Source organism: Bos grunniens, chromosome 17 (genome assembly GCF_055505025.1).
Source record: "Bos grunniens cultivar Pamir isolate PY7600 chromosome 17, Bosgru_T2T1.0, whole genome shotgun sequence".
NCBI classification, from domain to species: domain Eukaryota; kingdom Metazoa; phylum Chordata; class Mammalia; order Artiodactyla; family Bovidae; genus Bos; species Bos grunniens.
The window spans coordinates 36,055,062-36,077,438 of NC_141181.1; the positions used below are offsets into that span (position 1 = coordinate 36,055,062).

A 22,377-nucleotide genomic window follows, 5' to 3' on the forward strand; every position below is an offset into this window, starting at 1 on the left:
AGTAGCATCTGGCCTTTGGGGGAGGGGAGTTTATGTGTCCCTTGGAGGGACTCTTTTGGTCTCTAGGCAGTGTTCATTATCTATTTGGGTGCTGCTATATCAGTAGCAGTGACTTGATCTTGGCTGACTCCCCTTTGCCACCTGGATGTGCTCTCTGGCGTATGTGGTTTCAGCTCAGCTCCTGGGGCAACAGAGCTCTAACAGCTGCAACATCGTCTTACAGCACCAGCAGTCATCTCTAGTCTTGGTGCAGGCTCCCTGGCTCTCAGTGCAGGGTCCACACTACATGGGAGCTGAGGGTGGCTTGAGAAAGCCCAAACCATGCCCTACGTAACCAGGCAGGACTGTTCTGATCTCCAGCTCAAACAAGCCGGTCAAGAATCGCCCCTACCCTCAGTGGTTCCTCACTTTATTGGATCCGCATCTTGGCTCTGACTTCCTTTCTGTTATTTCTTTCTTCTCCCAAGACAGTAAGCATCGTGGCTTTACTGTTAAAAGTGGGAGAACTATCCTGTCTACATGATGAGAGCAGTCAGGGATTAGGTTCTGTCAGAATTAATTAGAGACATAAAAGAACTAAGCAAATCCTTCCTCAAGACAATTTCCCTTTTCCCAGATTCTGCTCGCAAAATCCCATTTTTCTTGCAAAAAAAAACCTTAAACATAATCTTACTCTCTCTGTGTGCACTCTTCCTCTAAGTTTATCTTATTTTCCCCTAAACCCACCCAACTCTATACTCCACATTTTACCTCCAAGGCTGAAGCAAGATGTCCTGAGTTAACCAGAGCCAAGATCTTGTAAAAAGATCAGGCAAAAGAGAAAAGCACCTTGCTAATTTTTCAAAAAATATCCTTGATGGTATAAAAATACCATTGATAGAACCAAAATAAGCAGAATAATATGCTTACTGCCCTTGATAGTACAGAAATAAGCAGTATAACATGTTTATAGAACAGTGAAGAATGAATCTGAGGAGCAAGGAAAAGAAGGTTGGATAGGGAGCATGGGGCAGGCTGTCAACATCCTGGAAAACCAGGTGGAGGACCTCGTTTGTTTTTATGTTTTGTTTTTAAGAGAAGAGTGATGGTAAAAGCAGAGTTGAAGCAGCACCAGCTGCTGGGGGTGGCTGGGGTACAAAGAGGAAATCAGAAGCAGCAGGAGAGAGAAAACAGGAGTCAGACAGGCCCCAGGTTGGATCCCAGTCTTGGATTTTACTCTCTGTATTATCTTGGCCAATTTCTTTTGAACCCAATTTCTTTTGAACTCTTTAATGAGTTTTCTTATTTATGAAACGGGGAAGAATAATACCTGATTCATAGCAATGTTAGGAGAAGTAAAGATGATGGTGCATGAAAAATATGCACATACACCAGGTACTCAGTAAAGTTTAGTCGCCTTCTCTCATGCCGTCTCTGCTGGAAAGCTGTTGTAATTAGCCAGCCATGATGCGTTTAAGACCTAGAGGCTAGAGTTGACAATGAGAACTGGAAGGAAGGATCTGGTACAGGAAGATCAGGTTTTAAGTGGTAATAATAGGACAGAGAATCTAAATGAACGTAATGCTGTTGTCCCTTACCTGGCACTGCTCAAACATGTTATTCCAGCTTGGCTTTTGGCAGGACTAGTGTGACAAGTGTTTACAGGCCTCCTCGTCTGGGGTCACTGATCCAGGATAGCTCTGTTGTTTTTATACTGGAAGTTTCCAGCCTTCAGTGTGCATAGGAATTGCAAAGGATGCTCATTTAATATACATATTCCAACCTCCACCCATATTGCAGGGCCCCACCCCTGGGAGATTCTGATTTAGTTCATCTTGAATGGAATCCAGAAATCTGAATTTTAATAGGTACTCCAAGTAATCTTAGGCAGGTAGGCTTCACGTCTCGCCATTATAAATCAGAGGAGTGGATGAAAAAGTTATGAGAACTGAGTGTTGCTTGTATTTTTGCCACTGAATAGAATGGAGAAAAAGATTGTCATTGGGTGGAAAAATACCTCTTAGGAAGAACTTTTTATCTGCTTGAGTGTTTGGACAATTACTAAGAACCCAAAGTTTGTTTCATAAACCATGAAAAAAACCCTTTTTGCCTTAAGATGCATGGTCAGTGTCTTAGTCAGCTTACGCTGTCATAACTTAGTACCACAGACTGGGTGGCTTAAACAACACAAATGTATTTTCTCACAGTTCTGGAAGCCAGAAGTCTGAGATCATGGTACCAGTATGGTCAGGTTCTTGCAGATGGCTGCCATCTCACTGTGTCTCCACAAGGAGTCGGTGAAGCCAGAAGCAAACTCTCTATTTCCTTAGGGCACTGATTCCACCATGAGGGTTCTATGTTCATAGCCTTATCTAATCCAGATCACCTCCCAAAGACCTAATCTCCAGATACCATATTGGGGGTTTTGTTGTTGTTTAGTCACTAAGTTGTGGAGAAAGCAATGGCAACCCACTCCAGAACTCTTGCCTGGAAAATCCCAAGGACGGAGGAGCCTGGTGGGCTTCAGTCCATGGGGTCTCGAAGAGTTGGACATGACTGAGCGACTTCACTTTCACTTTTCACTGTCCTGCATTGGAGAAGGAAATGGCAACCAACTCCAGTGTTCTTGCCTGGAGAATCCCAGGGACGGGGGAGCCTGGTGGGCTGCCGTCTGTGGGGTCGCACAGAGTCAGACACGACTGAAGCGACTTAGCAGCAGCAGTCACTAAGTTGTGTCCAACTCTTTGCAACCCCATGGACGGTAGCCTGGCAGGCTCCTCTGTCCATGGGATTTCCCAGGCAAGAATACTGGAGTGGGTTGACATTTCCTTATCCAGGGGATCTTCTCAACTCAGGAATCGAATCTGCATCTCTTGCATTGGCAGGAAGGTTCAGACACTGAGCCACCAGGGAAGCCTGCATTGGGGGTTACAGCTTCAACATGTGGATGTGTTCAGTTCAGTCCATAGCGATCTAATGTTACCAGCCATCTGTATCAGCTATGAAGGAAATTGCACCTGGTGCTTGTAGGGCAATTGATTTAGGTCAGTGGTTCCCCAAAGCTCTTACCAGAAGGAAGGCCCTATCTGATGTACCCTTGCGGTGCTAGATGAGTCAATCCGTGACATGGGGATTTAAAGGTAAAAACATGTCTGGCAAAATGATTTTATTGTTAGCATTACTAAAGTTAGACATCCTCTCCCATTCACCCTTACCCCTTCTTTACTTCTCATCCTGGAGGAGATGCTTTGTTAAGACCATCTGAGATTTGGGCCACGTTTATGCATTGTGGGGGAATTGATTGTGACTCATACCATTTTATTAGTCTGGATTAATGAAGCATATCTTAATACTGTAAAGAAAGGTTTTAAAAAAGACACTTCTTATGTGGATTTACAAATGAAAACAAGTAGTATTGTCAGTACTTTTATTTTGAAATAGCAGTATAATTTGTTCCAGCTGAAAAATCTTACTTCACACTTAACTCAGTGTTAGAATCTTTTAAAGACAAAATCAAAATGACTCATGTGACTTGTGTTATATAGTATTAAAACCCCACATTTTGGCTTAAATGAACAAAACGGAGGTATAGGTTCCAAAAGAAGAAGAGATGCTAAGAAAAAAACTACTAAGAAATGCAAATAAAAAATTTTTGAAAGAACACTTTCTGGTGTTTTCAGATCACTGTCTTTGGGGACAAAAGGTAGGGTTTTATGAGTGATTCTTTTTGTGGGTAGCAATCATTAGGTAAAAAACCCCATTCTAGTCAGATGTGACACTTTGATAATGAGTTTATTTCCCCAAAGATAACCCATCTGGGATAGATTGGAATTCCACAGACTTAACATATTCTGCATATATATTCTGTAGTCATGAATAATGTCAATATATTATCAATCGTAAGCACAAAATTCATCATTTATACAAGATGGAAATTCTAGCCATTTAAAGAGTGCCAGTTTAATAGTAAAATATTGATCTAATGAAGTCAGTACCACTAATGTAATAAGTGAGTATGTCAACTTTTTGCAATGCCAATGTTTTTAAGATTTAAAAAAAAAACACCTTGTTACAGAGTTTGTTCTTGAAACAAATGTCTCTTCTATGCAGTTCAGTGAATGCTATTTCCTAGTTCTTGTCCACCTAAAAATTATCATTGTACAAAGGCACATACACACAGCACAAAAACCACACACAAACACAGGCCTCCTCAAGCCAGCCTTGAACCTCCTGGTTTCCCACACACACCACATAGTTCACACCTCACTCCACTATTCTTACACATCACACCTACTAATAGTGGTCAGACATACGGCATTTGGGCTACCCTCATGGCTCAGTGGTAAAGAGCCCACCTGCCAATGCAGGAGATGTGGGTTCGATCCCTAGGTCAGGAAGATCTCATGGAGAAGGAAATGTCAACCCACTCCAGTATTCTTGCCTGGGAAATCCCAGGACAGAGGAGCCTGGTGTGCTCCTGGAGGTGCCCATGGGGTCGCAAAGAGTCAGACACTGTTGACTTAGGGACTGAACCGCAAAAACTTATGGCATTTATTTAGCTTCTGAAACATTATAATATAATGATTGCCAGTATGTACTTATATGTTTTAAAATTTTGTCAACTAAGGGATGAAGTTTTTTTTAAATTTAAGCATAAATTTTATTTTTAATAAAAATATTCAACTATGGTTACTGCTGCTGCTGCTGCTAAGTCGCTTCAGTTGTGTCTGACTCTGTGTGACCCCATAGACGGCAGCCCACAAGGCTCCTCTGTCCCTGGGATTCTCCAGAAGAATACTGGAGTGGGTTGCCATTTCCTTCTCCAAAGCATGAAAGTGAAAAGTCAAAGTGAAGTCGCTCAGTTGTGCCTGACTCTTAGTGACCCCATGGACTGCAGCCTACCAGGCTCCTCCGTCCTTGGGATAAATCTAGACTGAATTATCATTTTATAATTGCTAAATCTTGTCTGTGTCGTTAAAAAAAAAAAGAATTTTGTTAAGTTTTCTGGGGGGTGGGGGAGTAGGTTGGGATACCCATAATAGAAAAGATAGAAAATCTAAGATCCTGAAAGATAGTACTTGGCCTAAATACTGGACTTTGTGTGTGTGTGTCAATGATCTTATTTAGTTAAAAATATGCAATGACTTAGGAGGATTGTTCTGGCCTAATTCTTGAAAATTTAATATCTTTAGCCTTCAAGCGTAGTGCTTTGGTGACAAATACCTGTTTGCCCCTGTTTTCAAGACTTTTTAAAGCAGCAGTTAACTTTATTCCCACAGGTATGATGAGTCCTGTCTTTACCAGGGTCACAAAGGGAGACCTGGGAATCGTTTATGTTATTATTCCTTATGAATGTCATTCTCTATGGCAGGGGACCCCAACCTCGGGTCAGCTCAGCCAGGGCATTAGGTGAGCAATAAAAGTGCACAATAGATATGATGTAATGTGCAGAAACCATCCCCTCCACCCTGGTGGAAAAATTGCCTCCCACAAAACAGGTCCCTGGTGCCAAAAAGGTTGGTGATGGCTGCTCTGTAGAACAAGAACTCTTGTTCTGAAGGGTTTCTGCTTTCTGGGTTCCAGCAGCCCTTATTAGGTGCAGGTGTAAAACTTCAGGCGAGTCTTAGCGTCTGACCTAGCTGTCCTCAGGCCATAGATCTGCCGTGTGTGTGACCTGTACTGCAGAAATGGAGCGATATGTGGGAAGAAGCAATATGCCCTAATATTCAACAGCTGGGGTTTTGTTGTTGTTGCTGCTGCTGATTAGGTCAATGGAGGAAAGCCCATCCCTAAGGCGCAAGACGGTGATGCGGGAGAAGGGCCGGCGCCAAGCCGTCCGGGGACCGGCCTTCATGTTCAACGACCGGGGTACCAGCCTCACTGCGGAGGAGGAGCGCTTCCTCGACGCCGCCGAGTATGGCAACATCCCGGTGGTGCGCAAGATGCTGGAGGAGTCCAAGACGCTGAATGTCAACTGCGTGGACTACATGGGCCAGAACGCGCTGCAGCTGGCGGTGGGCAATGAGCACCTGGAGGTGACCGAGCTGCTGCTCAAGAAGGAGAACTTGGCACGCATCGGCGACGCCCTGCTGCTCGCCATCAGCAAGGGCTACGTGCGCATCGTGGAGGCCATCCTCAACCACCCCGGGTTCGCGGCCAGCAAGCGCCTAACCCTAAGCCCCTGCGAGCAGGAGCTGCAGGACGACGACTTTTACGCTTACGACGAGGACGGCACACGCTTCTCCCCGGACATCACCCCCATCATCCTGGCGGCGCACTGCCAGAAGTACGAGGTGGTGCATATGCTGCTGATGAAGGGCGCCAGGATCGAGCGGCCGCATGACTATTTCTGCAAGTGCGGGGACTGCACGGAAAAGCAGAGGCACGACTCTTTCAGCCACTCGCGCTCAAGGATCAATGCCTACAAGGGGCTGGCCAGTCCAGCTTATCTGTCCTTGTCTAGCGAGGACCCTGTGCTCACTGCCCTGGAGCTCAGCAACGAGCTGGCCAAGCTGGCCAACATAGAGAAGGAGTTCAAGGTAAGCTGTGCGCTCCACCGCGGCTGCTCTGCGCGCTCTTCCACTTCCCGGCGAGGTGCCTTCTGCAGTCTGCTCCCAAATCAGTTTTGTCCAGTGGATCTAAAATCTCAAGGGATTGGGAGCGTCGTTCAGAAATGATCTGATGATTTTTCTCTTTTCAGCCCGGTGCTGTGATAAATTTGTTTTAGAAGTGGGTATATACTGAATCAGAGAGCTGTAATGGTTGTGCTGCTCTGCGTTCTGGATAGGTGTTAAATAGTACACGAGACTTCTGTTTGTTGAAGGAGGGATTTAGCTGTGATCTTCCTTCCCAGTTCTTCCTCTTTTGTAGTTGTATGGTGGCACCCAATATAGAAATAGTTTTGTGTGCACTGTTTATTGGCCCAAACATTTGTATATCCCTTTAGTTAAAAGTCAAAAGACTAATATAAAATTTTAAATGAATGACTAAAGTCATTTTATTTATGACAAAAGTGGCTGCAACTGAAATCCACAAATGAAATCTGCAATATTCAGAATGGTGAGCTGTGGCCATTAGGTCAACCCAGAAATGTAAAGACAGAAAAGTGGTTTGCTTTAGTAGATTTTTTTATGAGTGAACTTTTATTTGGACATCATCTCCAGTCAACAGTATTATTTATTTTTATTAAAAACTATACATTAATAGTGGAATGTTTTTTAATTGTTACATTTTCCTATGCATTTCAGATGGTTCTGCCTATTAAATCTAGGGCAGGAGGAGACTTTGTAGATCTGGTGAAAGTCAGACTGTTTTCTAGCAGGCTCCTGATTCCTGTTATCCACCAGAGAGGATGATTCTAGGCATCATTTCCTTGAATTAGTTTTTGGATGCTGAGTTAATCTTCTTCTTTTTTTTTTTTTTTTATGTTGTGGTGTCAGATCACAGAAAAAGTGATTATTCTGTTTTTTAGGTTTTACTGCAGTTTTTCATACTTATTGAGAGCCACACAAATGCAACTAGCAATATAATTCAAGTTAACTAGTTGAAAGAAAACGGTAGGAAAGTTTTGTGGGGTTTTCCCCTTCCACATATACCAGATTTCCTCGACATCCATCAACACTCATCTTGTGCTGGTGGAGATCTGGCCTTAGTATAATATTATTTGTTATTTCATTAAATTCTTTCTAATATGAAGGCTGTGCATATTTATTGTAAAAATTTGGAAAATGTGGGAAAATACAAAGAAGAAAATAAGTATCACCTATATCTATCTATTCCCTTTGAAAAGATTCCTTATGTGGTATTTGAAAAGATTTATTTCCTTATACCTAAAATGAATTTTTTTTTTTTTTTTCAGAACTCAGGTAGAGCAAATTCCTAACTTCAAATTCTGTTTGAAAAGAATAGAAGCATGTTCAGATAAAAGTCTAAATGTCACTTTATTTCATCATAGTGATAAAAAGTATGGGCTTCCCTGGTGGCTCAGATGGTAAAGAATTCGCTTGAAATGCAGAAGACCCGACTTTGATCCCTGGGTGGGGAAGATCCCCTGGAGAAGGGAATGGCTACCCACTCCAGTATTCTTGCCTGGAGAATCCCATGATTAGCAGAGGCTGGTGGGCTACAGCCCATGGGGTTGCAAACAGTCAGACAGGACTTAGTGACTAACACTTTCACTTATAAAAAGTGTTATTTTAACTTTATTATTTTACTATTCCAAGGGTCACTCAAACCTTGTTTTTATGCATTTTGCTTGGTATGTACTTAAAGTCTGTATAAGAAATTCTGCAAATATTTTCCTAGATTATGTTTTAATAATTAACAGAAGATGGTGACATATGTAATTCTGCCCAGAGAAGTAGCCTCAGTGAAGTAATGTTAAGAAAATTTGTTATTCATAGTTCTCCCCTTGATGCCAACTAAACCCATATTGATAATACATGAAGTCTCCTTTACCCTAACATAAAAAGTCACCTCTGATAACCTTTCAAAGGTGGGAAATGATTACAAATGAAGAGGCAAAAAAAGGAGAAAGCACAACTGGGTTTAAGAAAGCATTCATAAAGCTGCCAGCTATCTAAGGATATGCAAATCAAAATCTCATGGTTCCTTTTTCCTGAATTATATGGAAGGTGTTTGTGTAGTGTAACCATATAAGAGGCAAGATACAGACAGGTCTTTGTAAGTTATGGTCTCAAAAGACTACAGGTCTCTCTCTCCTGACTAAATGTACCTTTTCATTCCCATATTCACTTGTCCTTGTTATTCTTTTCTTATTTTTTATCCTTTACTTTTCTTATCTGTCTGCTTTTCATCACTTTGCCTTCTCATCCCACACTCATGTCCATCTGTCAGGACTTTAGACAGAAAAAATAGTGCTTTCACAGCACTGACCCAGAGACTGCCTCCCTTGAAAGTGCAGAAAGTGAAGCTTCTTTCTAAGTCAGGGTCACTTAATCTGCCCTATTCCATGGTGTTCATTATATTCTTTCCGTAAAGACTTTGAACTTAAAGTACTAGCCTTGAAAAAAAGACATGATTTTTTTTTTCCATTTCAAATGCATATGAGTATTCATCTTATCAGTGGCCTGTAAGACCCAGTATCTCATCCCTCAGACTGCTGTCACTTAGGTGCTTCAGAGAAGGTTCTCAGCCATCGTGCAGTCTTCAAAGGTCCTTGAAGAGTACAGGCAGCATGGTGCCAAAAACATATGAAGCTCATTATCCCAAGTTTGGACATTCTAGGATATAGATTTAGATAGATGAATGGAGGACAGCTTGGTGACAGGTTATTAAAGAAGTATTTTCAATGTGCAAATGCTGTCTGAAGCTATTCTGAGAAACAGAGTATTGGAGAGGCTGAGCTCCATGTTTCATCTTCCAAATGTCAGTGGCTAGGAAGCTAGCCATTTATTAAGCTGAAATTTCCTAATTCTGAATCAATGATGCACTTAAAAAAAGGCATTGTGCTTTCCCTGTGCCTCAGATTTTCCTTTTGTAAAGTAGAAAAACAATTTCAAGTTATATCACAGTAGGACAGTACTACTACTACTACTAAGTCACTTCAGTCATGTCCAACTCTGTGTGACCCCATAGACAGCAGCCCACCCAGTTCCTCCGTCCCTGGGATTCTCCAGGCAAGAACACTGGAGTGGGTTGCCATTTCCTTCTCCAATGCATGAAAGTGAAAAGTGAAAGTGAAGTCGCTCAGTCATGTCCGACTCTCAGCGACCCCATAGACTGCAGCCTTCCAGGCTCCTCCGTCCATGGGATTTTAAGGAAGAGGAAAATAAATGTAGTCCAAAAGCAAGGTAGCATTTGATAGCAGGAAAATACTCTAGGAATCATCCACCTATACAGACCTCTCATTTTACAAGTGAGAAAACAAAGACAGTAGCCAACATACCATCTGCTAAGCCTAGATTTGGGTGCCTTGAGTCCCAGTTCTAGCTCTTCTATGTAACATGCTATACCTGGTAACATAGAAGCAATTCTGTAGTTGATGTGTACCAAGCACACTCAAAGCATTTAATCCTCATAGCAGCAATAATTTGCTATGTGGTGTTAAGTTGCCCAGTCATGTCTGACTCTTTGTGACCCCTTTGACTGTAGCCCGCCAGGCTCCTCTCTTCGTGGGATTTCCTAGGCAAGAATACTGGAATGGGTTGCTATGCCCTGCTCTAGTGGATCTTCCCAACCCAGGGATTGAACCCAGGTCTCCCACACTGCAGGCAGAGTCTTTACCTGAGCCAGTAGGGAAGCCCAACAGCAATAATAGATAGGCTTATTCTCATCAGAGAGTTCTCACCTTCTGTAAGGTCACACAGCTAGGAGGTGGTAGAAGTGAAATGAAGGAAGTGAAGTGAAGTTGCTCAGTTGTGTCGGACTCTTTGCGACCCCATGCACTGTAGCCTACCAGGCTTCTCCATCCATGGGATTCTCCAGGCAAGAATACTGGAGTGGGTTGCCATTTCCTTCTCCAGGAGATCTTCCCGACCCAGGGATTGAGCCCGGGTCTCCCGCATCGTAGGCAGATGCTCTAGCATCTGAGCCACCAGGGAAGTCAGCAAGTGGTAGAACCAGTATGCAAATCCAGGAAGTCTGGTTTCAGATTTATCCTTTTAACCACTACACTGTCCTGCCTCTTTTATTATTAGGGAAAGGATCTGACAGGAGCAAACCTGCTTAGAGTTGAATTTCAGTTTTCCTGTTAAGAATAAAAAGGGATTAAACCATGAACGTTAAAAACCTGCTGAAACCTGTAGACAGGTTGTGACGAGGCCCAGGCTTCACTGTTCTTCCTCTGGCTTGAGCAGGCCTTCCGGGTTTTGAGTTTCTGCTCCGTAAAGTGGGCTGCAGACCCATCTGGTAAATTTGTGGAGGACCATGGTAATGGAAAAGTCACACAATAAAGATACTCAGGCAAAACTAAATTTAGAGAAAATCATTAGAAAATTTGGACCAGACGAAAGGTCTAAGTTGTGAAGTAGTGAGAGACAGGACCTCATGGTAGAACTGACAGAGTCAGCTGCCAGAGTTCCCTGGGAGCTCTGCATATATTGGCGAAATGGCATTCTGTAAGCCCAATAGAAGAAATCGCCATTACCTCCAGCTCTGATTATTTTCTGTATTTGGATAGCAGACTTCTTCCAGGAGGAAATGATTAAATTGTTATGAAAACAGTGTTACTGTTGCAATTTGCTACTTGTTTTTTGCTTCCTGACTGATCTTTTAGTGGATATGAAAAAAGCACAAAGCTTTCTATAATATCAGGTAATTTACAGGTTATAATTTTAAAGATAATGAGTTATTATTTGGGTATTACTGCAGAAGTGGTTTCTATGTTTTATTCCAGAAGAGAAAAAAGTCTTTTTTTTACTTCTGATCAATGGGGAATTGGCCATCCTGTGTCGTATCAAATCTTATAGAACAGTCTGAACTGCCGAGTAACAGGAGGAAATTTCATTTAAAAAATGTACTAAAAGGGGAGCTTTATATGGAAACAGACATGGATTTAATACTTCTTCTGGATGCTATAATAAAATATTTCATTAGTCTTCCAGGAATGGAAGGCAGATGGATATTTAACTGACACTCTGCATAGAAACCAGAGATTGAACATTTTATTAATTTTATCAGTTGCATGGTACCAAACTTGAATGGAAACCAAAGACTGAAGTTTTTATTCATTTTATTTGTTCCCTTTTGAGGGGAAAAGGATTAACTGCAACTCTTCTTTATCTGAATTTCTGATATCTGAAATGGAAACTATTCTAGTCTGTGTAGCCTTTAAACAGTCTTTCCTTTTCTTGTTTATTTTAGTTGGTGCGGTGATTTTTGCTCATCAAATCAAGTTAATTATTTAAGGGGAAAAATGGAAATTTTTCATGTTGTATGAAGATGATTTAAATATTTAAAGTATGATATTTGGAAACCTAGAAATTCTGCCATCCTAAATATTACCCAGTTATTAGACATGTACAGTATGTCAGGACATGTTGAAATGAGGAATTATATTTTCCTCATGTGTACCAAACTAGATTATCATCTGATTCATTTTCCTGATTTTAGTGAAAGTTGTAGAAGTGGAGCTGGGGGTTGCAGAAGTTAGGCATTTTCCTGAGAGATGGTCATTAACACCTGGATTGGAACCAATGGGCTGGAAATAGAGCTCCATTCAGAAGGTAGCAAGGAATTCTGACAAATGCCTTCTACCAGTCCATGGCACTATATAAATATGCTAATGAAATTAAAGATTCACAGATTATTTTTAGCAAGGTGTTAGTTCCAGTGGCCTGAAAAATTTTCTCTCAGGTATTGATATTCTGCAACCCTTGAGAATTCAATTATATATAATCAGACATTTCTCTCCTTCTAGTTCTACAGGACATGATAATGTGCCCTTCAGACAACAAGAAAAAAATACCCTCTGTGTTGGCACCTACCCTCCTCTTTGCTTTCACTGTAAACCATCATCCTCAATCACAACTGTATGTCAGAAACGCTGGGAGAGTGTGTTAACACATTGCTGCCCCTCATCATCAGTTTCTAATCAGGATGTCTTGGGTGGGGTCTGAGAATTTATGTTTCTAAAGGAAATGGCAACCCACTCCAGTGTTCTTGCCTGGAGAATCCCAGGGACGGGGGAGCCTGGTGGGCTGCCGTCTGTGGGGTCGCACAGAGTTGGACAGGACTGAAGTGACTTAGCAGCAGCAGCAACACATGTCCAGGTGCTACTGAGGCTGCTGGCCTGAGGACTACAGTTTGAAAAGCGCTGTCTCCAATAAGGCAATGGATAGTAAACCAGACAGGTTATTTTCATGTATAGTCAGTTTTCTATGTCAGATCGCCACTTAAGGAATTTTCATCTTAGAAATGGCTTTGTTTTGGCTTTAAGAAAACTACTGTTTATCTGTACAAGAGAGACATAACTCTCTTTGATACTTTGGCCTTTCAGCATTAAGCATTTAACCACTATTTCTTAATGAAAACCAGTCACTTGCTTGCACACCATTTTCAGAACTGTCTTATATGTATTAGGTCCTGGCTAAGGAGGGAGGTGGAAGCAAATCCAGCTGGTATCTAACTCAACAAACCTTGCATTTACCAGGGGGCTAAAACTTCCTGCCCAGAGTTAGGTAGACTTTTTCTAATTTACAAAACCCCTGAACACTTTCCACTGAACTACAGCACATTCTCTGCATTAAACTCTAACCCTCTTGTTCTTAGAATGACTATCGGAAGCTCTCCATGCAATGCAAAGACTTCGTGGTGGGTGTGCTGGATCTTTGCAGAGACTCAGAAGAGGTAGAAGCCATTCTGAATGGAGACCTGGAATCGGCAGATCCTCTGGAGATGCACAGGCATAAAGCTTCCCTGAGTCGGGTCAAACTTGCCATCAAGTATGAAGTCAAAAAGGTGAGTGGCCTACTTTCATCCAGCTCCATATTGGAATCAACATGTAATATCAACTATGCCATAATCCTAGGAGAGGTTTTTAAATAATAAAAATAGATGTTATTGACAAAAAGATGTTTTTCCTTTATGAAATAGATTAAATGGTATCATGGTGAAGTTGTGAGTCAAGTACCCAGCTCCAATCTTTTCCACTTTTTATCCATTGTCAGATCTTGGATAAATCATAAAACTTCTTTACATTTCATTTTCCTCATATAAAAGGAGAATAATACCGCTTACCTGTATCAGGGTTTTGGTGGGATTTCAGTGGATTAAGATACGCAAAAGAACTTTGTAAACTGCTCATAGCAATGTGGTTGATGATAATAAAATCTGTTACTTGTATACATTTTTGTAAGGCACTGTTGCATATGTTCTAGTGTTAACCTTGTGACAAGCCTTTGTAATTATCCATCTCATCTATAAAATAGGTGTTTGATGATGAGACTTCTATTCTATAAGGGCATTGAGGTTCACCAGACTTAAATGACATGTCTAAGATCATACAGCTATGGAATTCTATGCAGTTGCCAAAAAAATAAAAATTATGCTTACTTTTTTACTCTGGATATTGCAGATAGAACTGTTACATGTATGTATTTGCTACTTGTGTGGGGCTTTAAATAATTCATATCAATTATAGTTATATTGTTCCACTTATAATAAAAATCTCAGCTATTCAGAATCTAATCATTTATGCATATTTTACATAACTTGAATTTTTATACTTTAAATCATGAAAAAGTAAGCTATTGTCAGGAGCAGATCTGGTTTCATGAACTGGTCAATCTGTGTATAGTGGAATCTTCTCTTGTTCCTGCAGTGTGGTGTGGTGTTTAAGAGGGCAGACCCTGGAGCTAACTTGAAAGAGTTCAAGTCCTGACTTGTCTTCTCTGTGTGACAGGACAAACCTCTTGATCAATCTAAACCTCGTTCTGCTTATTGGTAGTGGAGACAACTACTATTTCAGTTATTTTAAGGATTACGTGAGCTAATACAAGTAAAGTAATTAGCACAGACATAGTGTTAATACCTGGTGATAGCTCAGTAATTATTAGCTAATCACATTTCTGCATTTGAAAATTCATTCTCAGAATGATGACTCTTGAGACTGTCCTGATGGTGCAGTGGCTAAAACTTTGTGCTCCCAATTCAGGGGACCCAAGTTCAATCCCTCGTTGTTGAACTAAATCCACAACTAAAACCTGTCACAGTCAAAATAAATAAATAAGAATGATGATGCTTAAGTTCAGTTCTTAGTCATCAAAGACATTTCATGTTTATTGTGCTGGTTTGGTCCTTAGTGGTAGGTTATAGCCAATTTAAACAGAAAAGAATTGAGTGAGAAATATTAGCAGGCTCACAGAATCTTTGAGAAGTGGAAGAGCAAGATTATCTAAGCTGTGCTTGCAGAAACCTTGCCCAGAGCCAGGCCCTGAACTGACCTGGTAAGGAGGTTTCTCTGACCCAAACAGAACAATTCTGCCTCTGCTGCAGAGGGTCAGCTTCCTACCAACAGAAAGGACTTCCTGAGTCCTGCCTCTTGTAAAAGGCTCCTTCCAAATCAGAGGTATGCACACATGCCTCTGACCAGGGGAACCTAGGGCAATGTTTGCACCCTAGCAGCAGGTGAGCATGGGGGAATCTGTGTGTGTGTGTGTGTGTGTGTGTGTGTGTGTACACACAGTTCTACCACAATGTAGAGAACTTCCACATTGTGGTGTTCACAAAATTATAGTCAGCAATTAATGACAGATCTCCCCTCTACTTAATAAGAAGTGAAATGTGAAGATTCTCATTAAATTTTGGTGTAAAATAACTTTTCAAGAAGTTGTCAGTAAGAAGGTAATTGAATTGGCTCCACTGGCCCCTCTCAGAGCAAGCATGCTAGTTGACATTTTGCTGTACTGGAAGAAAAAGATAGCTTTGAACAAGATTGATATTAAACTGTTTTTAGAAAACTAGACATTTATTCACAGACCTTACAACAGGCATCTCTTGCCTTTAGCTCCTGAGAGGAGAGAATTGATTTCAGTTGTCACTGGTTCTTTGTCATTGCTTTCAAAGTGTCATATTAGCAGAGACAGCTCATCTACAGTTGTGCTTCTGTTAACCAAACTGTCTTCCAGAGTGAATGTCTTCTTGCATGTTAATTTTAAATGAATTGATGTGTAGGGTTACAATGTATGAGGTGTCAGTTAATGATAAATTTCCTGTCAGTTAACCACCAGAAAACAACAGCAAAATGTATCTGGAACTGAAAGGAGATTTAGGACTTTGCACATACTTCTGGTTTTGTCTATTTTATGCTATAAAATGAGTATTAGTTAAAATCTTTTATTTGGAATCTTCACCCAATAAATGTATATAAGAACTTTATTCTGGAATGCCCCACAAAGCCCCAGATCCTCTTTCTTTCTCTCCGAAGATTCCTTCATTCTTCACTCAACACTCACCCATCTCCATCTAGCAAGGAGCAAAAATACTTCCACCCACTTCTGCTACTTCCTTTTCCCATCATCTCCTTTCTAGTCCCCTAGTAAAATAACATCTTGGGTTGTAATATTCATGAACTCCACAGACTATGGCACCGAAATTGAGCATAGCTACATGCATGGCATTGGGATTTCAAAATACTGTGTTGTGAAATTTTTCCCCTTGGAATTTAATAAGCATATTTATTCAAATCAGTCCATAATTCCACCAAGGAAACCAGTTTTATATAATGCTGAATTATTTAGATCCCCTAAGAAACTCAAGATGTCTCTTCTACCATCTTTCTAATACCTGCTTCCAATTGTGATTCTGGGTCTATTGAGTTCTTTCTAAGCTCAGAGTTCCCAGGGCTTAGGTCTTCCCTAGGAATCACTATGAGTTCACCCCAGGCCCTAGAGGCTCAATGACAGTTAATCAAGAAAATGAAAACACAAAAGATCTGAATTGAAGTCTGAACATGAGTTTAACGTTTATGTGAGAAAAGATTTTTTCAGTATAAAAGCAGTAGAAAAAATAGAAAACAAAAATATAAGTTATTTGACCATATGTAAGTTAAAACCTCTATACATCAAAAAGATCATAAAAAAGGTAAAGGGCAAACTAGGAAAATTTTTTTCTATACTATAACTTAGGGGATTGATATTCTTTTTTGTTTGTTTGTTTTTAAACAGGTCATTCCTTTCCCTTTAAAAAAAAATGTTTATTTTTGGCCACACTGGGTCTTCATTGCTGCATGTAGGCTTTCTCTAGTTGCCACAAGCAGGGGCTGCTCTCTAGTTGCGGTGCTCGGGGCTCCCTTTTTGCAGAGCATCAGCTCTGGAATGCGTGGTTCAGTAGTTGTGGCATGTGGGCTTAGTTGCTCTGAGGCATGGGGGATCTTCCCAGACCTGGGACTGAACTCATGTCCTCTGCATTGGCAGGCAGATTCTTAACCAGTGGACCACCAGGGAAATCCTGGGAATGATATTCTTAATAACCAAAGTGCACAAACAAATTCATAGGGAAAATTTCCAGAGGTCTATAGAAAAATAAGCAAAAAGCTTCTATAGGTAGGTAATTCACAGAAAAGAAAATTCAAATGGCTAACAAATGTATTTAAAAATTTATTTATTTTTTTTTCAAACCCTCTAGTAATATGAGATGCATCAGTTCAGTTCAGTTCAGTTGCTCAGTCGTGTCTGACTCTGCGATCCCATGAATTGCAGCACGCCAGGCCTCCCTGTCCATCATCAACTCCCGGAGTTCACTCAAACTCACTTCCATTGAGTCAGTGATGCCATCCAGCCATCTTATCCTCTGTCGTCCCCTTCTCCTGCCTCCAATCCCTCCCAGCATCAGAGTCTTTTCCAATGAGTCAACTCTTTGCATGAGGTGGCCAAAGTACTGGAGTTTCAGCTTATGCATATTATCATATAAATACCATCTGCCCTCACTCAAATTATTAAAAAATTAAAAATTATAAAAAATTACAATTCTCAGTGCTTTTAGTGAAATGAACAATCATATAGTACTGGTGGGGGACAAACAATAAGACATTCTCTATGAGGGAGTGGATGTTGAAGATTATTCATCTCTGAGTTACTTCTGAGGGGTCTCTAAGGTAACTCAGACAACTGAAAGATAGTAAATGTTGTTACTGTTTGTAGTTACACACATTATTCTACAAAAGAGAATGGAACAGAGTGGAGGGTGAAATTTGTTGTTTTGAAAATAAGTACAAGAAAAGTAACTTTCAGGCAAAAGCATTCGTTGTTTTCCAATTAGAGTAATGGACTATTTGCCCCCCAAAAGCCCCAAGCTCTAATTATGACTGTACCTCTGTGTTCTGACTGGTGGATTAATATCAATCCATACCCACCCATAGAAATAACACCTACCTCAAGTGAGCCTTGTCTATTGTAAGGAAGACTGTGACAAAGATAAAGGATACCAGAACTTGATGGACCGTTGAATCTGGAAAATCAACCTCTTGAGAAAGAGGAGAACTTTCCTGAGTTCTTCCTCTTTCCTCCAACAGTGAGATTAGGTTTAACTATGGAAAGATCATGTAGAAAAGAGATATGCAGCAATATAGACATCTAAAATTATCCACTGTATTTGCAGAAAATGTGCAAAGAAGGTCCAGAAATTGAGCAATGCAATGAAAGAGTGGTAAATCCACTGCAGAGACTTTGGGCTGAATGTGCTGGCCGGAGCGGGAATGGGTTCTGCATGTCAGACCTCTGCCGGGTGTGTGCCTAGGCATGGAGGGGTAACAGCGGGTCTCCTGATAGCAGCATTTTGTATTTAGTAGGTTTGAAATACAGAAAACATGTGCAGTATAAGTTTTCAGTATTTTTAAAATTTTTATATTTTTGAAGCATGGTTGGTTTACAATGTTGTGCCAATCTCTACTATACAGCAGAGTTCTTCACAATTCAGAGAACTTTAAAAAGCTGAATGACCTAGTTTCTGTTCACAAGAATATTTGCTTTTAAATATTATAAACTGTGGCTCCAGCAATAAAAACAAAAACAGAGTGTTCCTACCATGTTTCTGTACAACAGTATTCCCGTGAATATAGTTCTTGGAAAAGCTAATTTGATAAAGAAGACAGTGTAATGTGGATTTTATTTAAGTTGAAACTTATCAGTTGCCCCTATTGGTGGCTCAGTTTATAATCTCTCAGTTATTTGGCAGGGAATAAAGTTTGTTCTCTATGCTCCAGTAGTTTTATTCCACTGAAAGACTGAGATTTTTCTTGTATGTCAAGCATTTTCCCTTTAAATCAGAAAACCTCAAATAAGGGTATTATTTCTGTAATGGTTTCAATTTATTGGTCCACTGAAGTTAGGAAACTGCATACAAATTTTATTCAGCTTGCTATGACTGGTGTGGCAGCACAAAGAGATTTTTTTAGGAAGTAAAACAGTTTTAAGAGATAAAGGTTTCTGCCCTATTTTGAAGTCATTGAAAACAGCAAAACTCATCTCCTAAGGGGATTAGCTTCTTTGCCTTCACTTACTACTATTATATTGGTTTTATTTTCTTTTAAAAACTGTTCCTTGTGTGCTTGTATTAGGATTTTAAATCATTGGAGGAAACTGTGTTTTCTTTCTGTGGATTAAAAGCAAACAACAGATGCCATATGGTGCTGTATTATGATCTCAATCACCGGTGTAGAAAACAAGATTATGGTTACCAGGGATAAGAGGGGGAAGGGATAAATTGGGAGATTGGGACTGACATATACACACTACTATATATTAAGTAGATATTAATAACTAATAAGAAACTGCTGCACAGGGATCTCTACTCAGTACTCTGTAATGGCCTATATGGGAAATGAACCTAAGAAAGGGCTTCCCTGGTGGCTCAGGGGTAAAGAATCTGCCTGCCAATGCAGGATACATGGGTTTGATTCCTGATCTAGAAGATCCCACATGATGCAGAACAACTAAGTCTGTATGCCACAACTAATGGGCCTGTGTTCTGGAGCCCAGGAGCCACAACTAATGGGCCTGAAGTCCTGGAGCCTGTGCTCCACATCAAGAGAAGCCACATGCAATGAGAAACCCATGCTTTGCAACTAAAGAGCAACCCTACTCACCACAACTAGTGAAAAGCCCACATGGCAACAAAGACCCAGCACAGCGAAAAAATAAATAAATAACTAAATAAAATTATTTTTTAAAAGACTCTAAAAGAAAAAATGGGTATATGTATAACGGATTAACTTTGCTATATATCTGAAATGTATGCAGCATTGTAAGTCAACTATACTCCAATAAAAGTTTTCAAAAAGAAATACAAAGGTAGAGTTAGTACTATGAGATACACCTGAATTAAGCTGAATTTTAAAGCTTAATTTTAAGCTGAATTTTAAAGTATAATAAATGCAGTACAAACAGCATGATTTTCCCTAGTATTTAACATATATTAAGTGTTTGCATTGTATTGTACAAGTTACACCAGGTCAAAGATTGATCTTTACATAAGGCCATGTGTAAAGGATTGATTTCCACCAAGTCTTTAGAGCTTTGTAAACCTTGTACAGTATAATTAATGCCATAAAGCATTTATAGATTTAAATGTAAAGATTAGCTCAAGGATGGAGAGCAAGAAGAAGGAGCCATGCTACAACATTAATATTTCTGTACTCAGGAGTTTGAGACCTAAGAAAGAAAAGCTGGACACTCACAAAAGGGAAGTGTGTCCATCAATTTCATACGAACACATGTCCAAGTGTCTTTTAACTTCATGTGGATTTTCTGTTTTACAGAAACCTGAAACTATTAAAAAAAGAAGAAAAAAGTGCGTGTTGACTTCACAAGTGTTAATCTGGTTTGATGACATTGTATTCTCCACCTGTAGATTTCTCTGAATGCACTATCCCATTCCTAAGCTGCCTGGCTGGAGTCACGGGACTGCCTTTTATTTACATCTATCCCACTTGGGATCATCCAGACCCCAAGACATTTGGACCAACATTCAAAATTAAGACTGTTTTAAATGCTGATTGTTTATCTTGGCAAGTACATGGACTCCAACTCTCTGTTCTAATAACTTTTTCACATTTATGTAGAGCTTACTGTGTACCCTAAAGCAGGGACCATTTATGACTTACTGAAACACTGATGCTCCCTTTTCATCTTCTTGAACCAAATACTGAACACCTGCCTGGCACCTATGAAGGGTTTATGATATTGTAAAGAATAAAACAAATTAATGAATGAGACAGGCATTTAAGAACTGGAGGAGATGAGGATTTTTAACACAGAAGGAGGGGTGAAGCAGGAGCATAAGGGTCCAGTAGAGTACAGGGCAGAAGTGGAAATTTGGAGAAATTCTCAGCAAGAATCTTAGGAAATTGTTACACAGACCCCCAGGAAGCCTTCAACTTTGATTATATTTCATCATGAGTTTAAATAATGGCTGCATTGGTCTTGAAATACTGTTTTCAAAAATTAGAACTTTGAAAGAGTTCTTGAATCTTGAATTTGGGAAGAAGATCTAATATATGCTTCAGATCAGATCAGATCAGTCGCTCAGTCGTGTCCGAATCTTTGCACCCCATGAATTGCAGCATGCCAGGCCTCCCTGTCCATCACCAACTCCTGGAGTTCACTGAGGCTCACGTCCATCGAGTCAGTGATGCCATCCACCCATCTCATCCTCTGTCGTCCCCTTCTCCTCCTGCCCCCAATCCCTCCCAGCATCAGAGTCTTTTCCAATGAGTCAACTCTTTGCATGAGGTGGCCAAAGTACTGGAGATTCAGCTTTAGCATCATCCCCTCCAAAGAAATCCCAGGGCTGATCTCCTTCAGAATGGACTGGTTGGATCTCCTTGCAGTCCAAGGGACTCTCAAGAGTTTTCTCCAACACCACAGTTCAAAAGCATCAATTCTTCGGCGCTCAGCCTTCTTCACAGTCCAACTCTCACATCCATACATGACCACAGGAAAAACCATAGCCTTGACTAGATGAACCTTAGAAGCTGGCAATAACCTGTGAGCCTCTGGATCTGGGATTTCTATAACTGAATTGAAAGAAACTTACAAGATAAAATGCACCCCTTTGCATTGAAGTCAACAAGCAATAAAGAAAAATTGCACCTTATTCTTAGTAGTTTCAATCTCCCCAGTCCTACTAGTTTCTGTTATTGGGGAAAAAATTCAGTTACGAATGTCAAACCTGATATTTGTAAATTCATCGTCACCACCTCTGCACAGCGTTGGCAGCTGTCATAGCAAAGTCAGTGGATCTCCCAGAGGGCGGGTGCACACTGGGAGAAAGAGGTTTTATTTTTTTTTTTCTCTCTTTGTTTTAAAATTAGAACAGCTGATTGGAAACTATACACCACTGAGTGAAGACCTGTTTATTTCCTTGTAGGTATGCTATTGATAAATATCCAAGTAACTAGAAGAATTGCCTAGAGTTACTAAAAAGCATTCAGATAATTTCCTGGAACTTGATTAGAGTTGAATGCTACGCCTAGGAGGAACCACAGCTGCTTCTTTTGCATCTCAGAATTTGCAAAAACATTTCACATTTCACATTTCACTTCCTAACAGGTTCTCTGTTGTTTATTGCATTTATATATGATAGTGATTCATTGGTTTTTGTGTTGCTAAGCACTCTTTTTTAAAAATTATCAACACTCATAGTTGAATTGTGAGTGACCCTGAATAATTCCCAAGCTTGGGCAAAGTACACCTGGCCTTTCAAAGAAAGGCATATCCAACAAATGGGCACCTTTTGACACAGGGACCTTTTTACAGAAACATTCTGCTCCCTGTATAAAGACAAGGCCTTGATGAAATCCCACTCCTTCTAAATAGATGCAGACAGATGACTTAGCGAAATCAGATGGCAAAAATAAAATAATAAAACAAAATAATAAAATAGCAGGGCTTTAATTTGCTTCTTTTTCTTTCCCGATTAAAGCTGTAGTTATAAAAGAAC

General features: G+C 40.3%; 1 protein-coding gene across 4 annotated transcripts in view; it reads left to right on the plus strand.

Annotated features, from left to right (window-relative positions):
* Positions 1-22,377, plus strand: part of TRPC3 (transient receptor potential cation channel subfamily C member 3) — a 72,968-nt gene that overhangs the window by 15,494 nt on the left and 35,097 nt on the right. For all 4 annotated transcript variants that reach the window (XM_086345927.1, XM_086345930.1, XM_086345929.1 and 1 more), the window contains exons 2-3: positions 5,747-6,518; positions 13,210-13,398. In XM_086345927.1, coding sequence (XP_086202053.1) covers positions 5,747-6,518; positions 13,210-13,398 — 961 coding nt within the window. The remainder of the gene's footprint in view (positions 1-5,746; positions 6,519-13,209; positions 13,399-22,377) is intronic.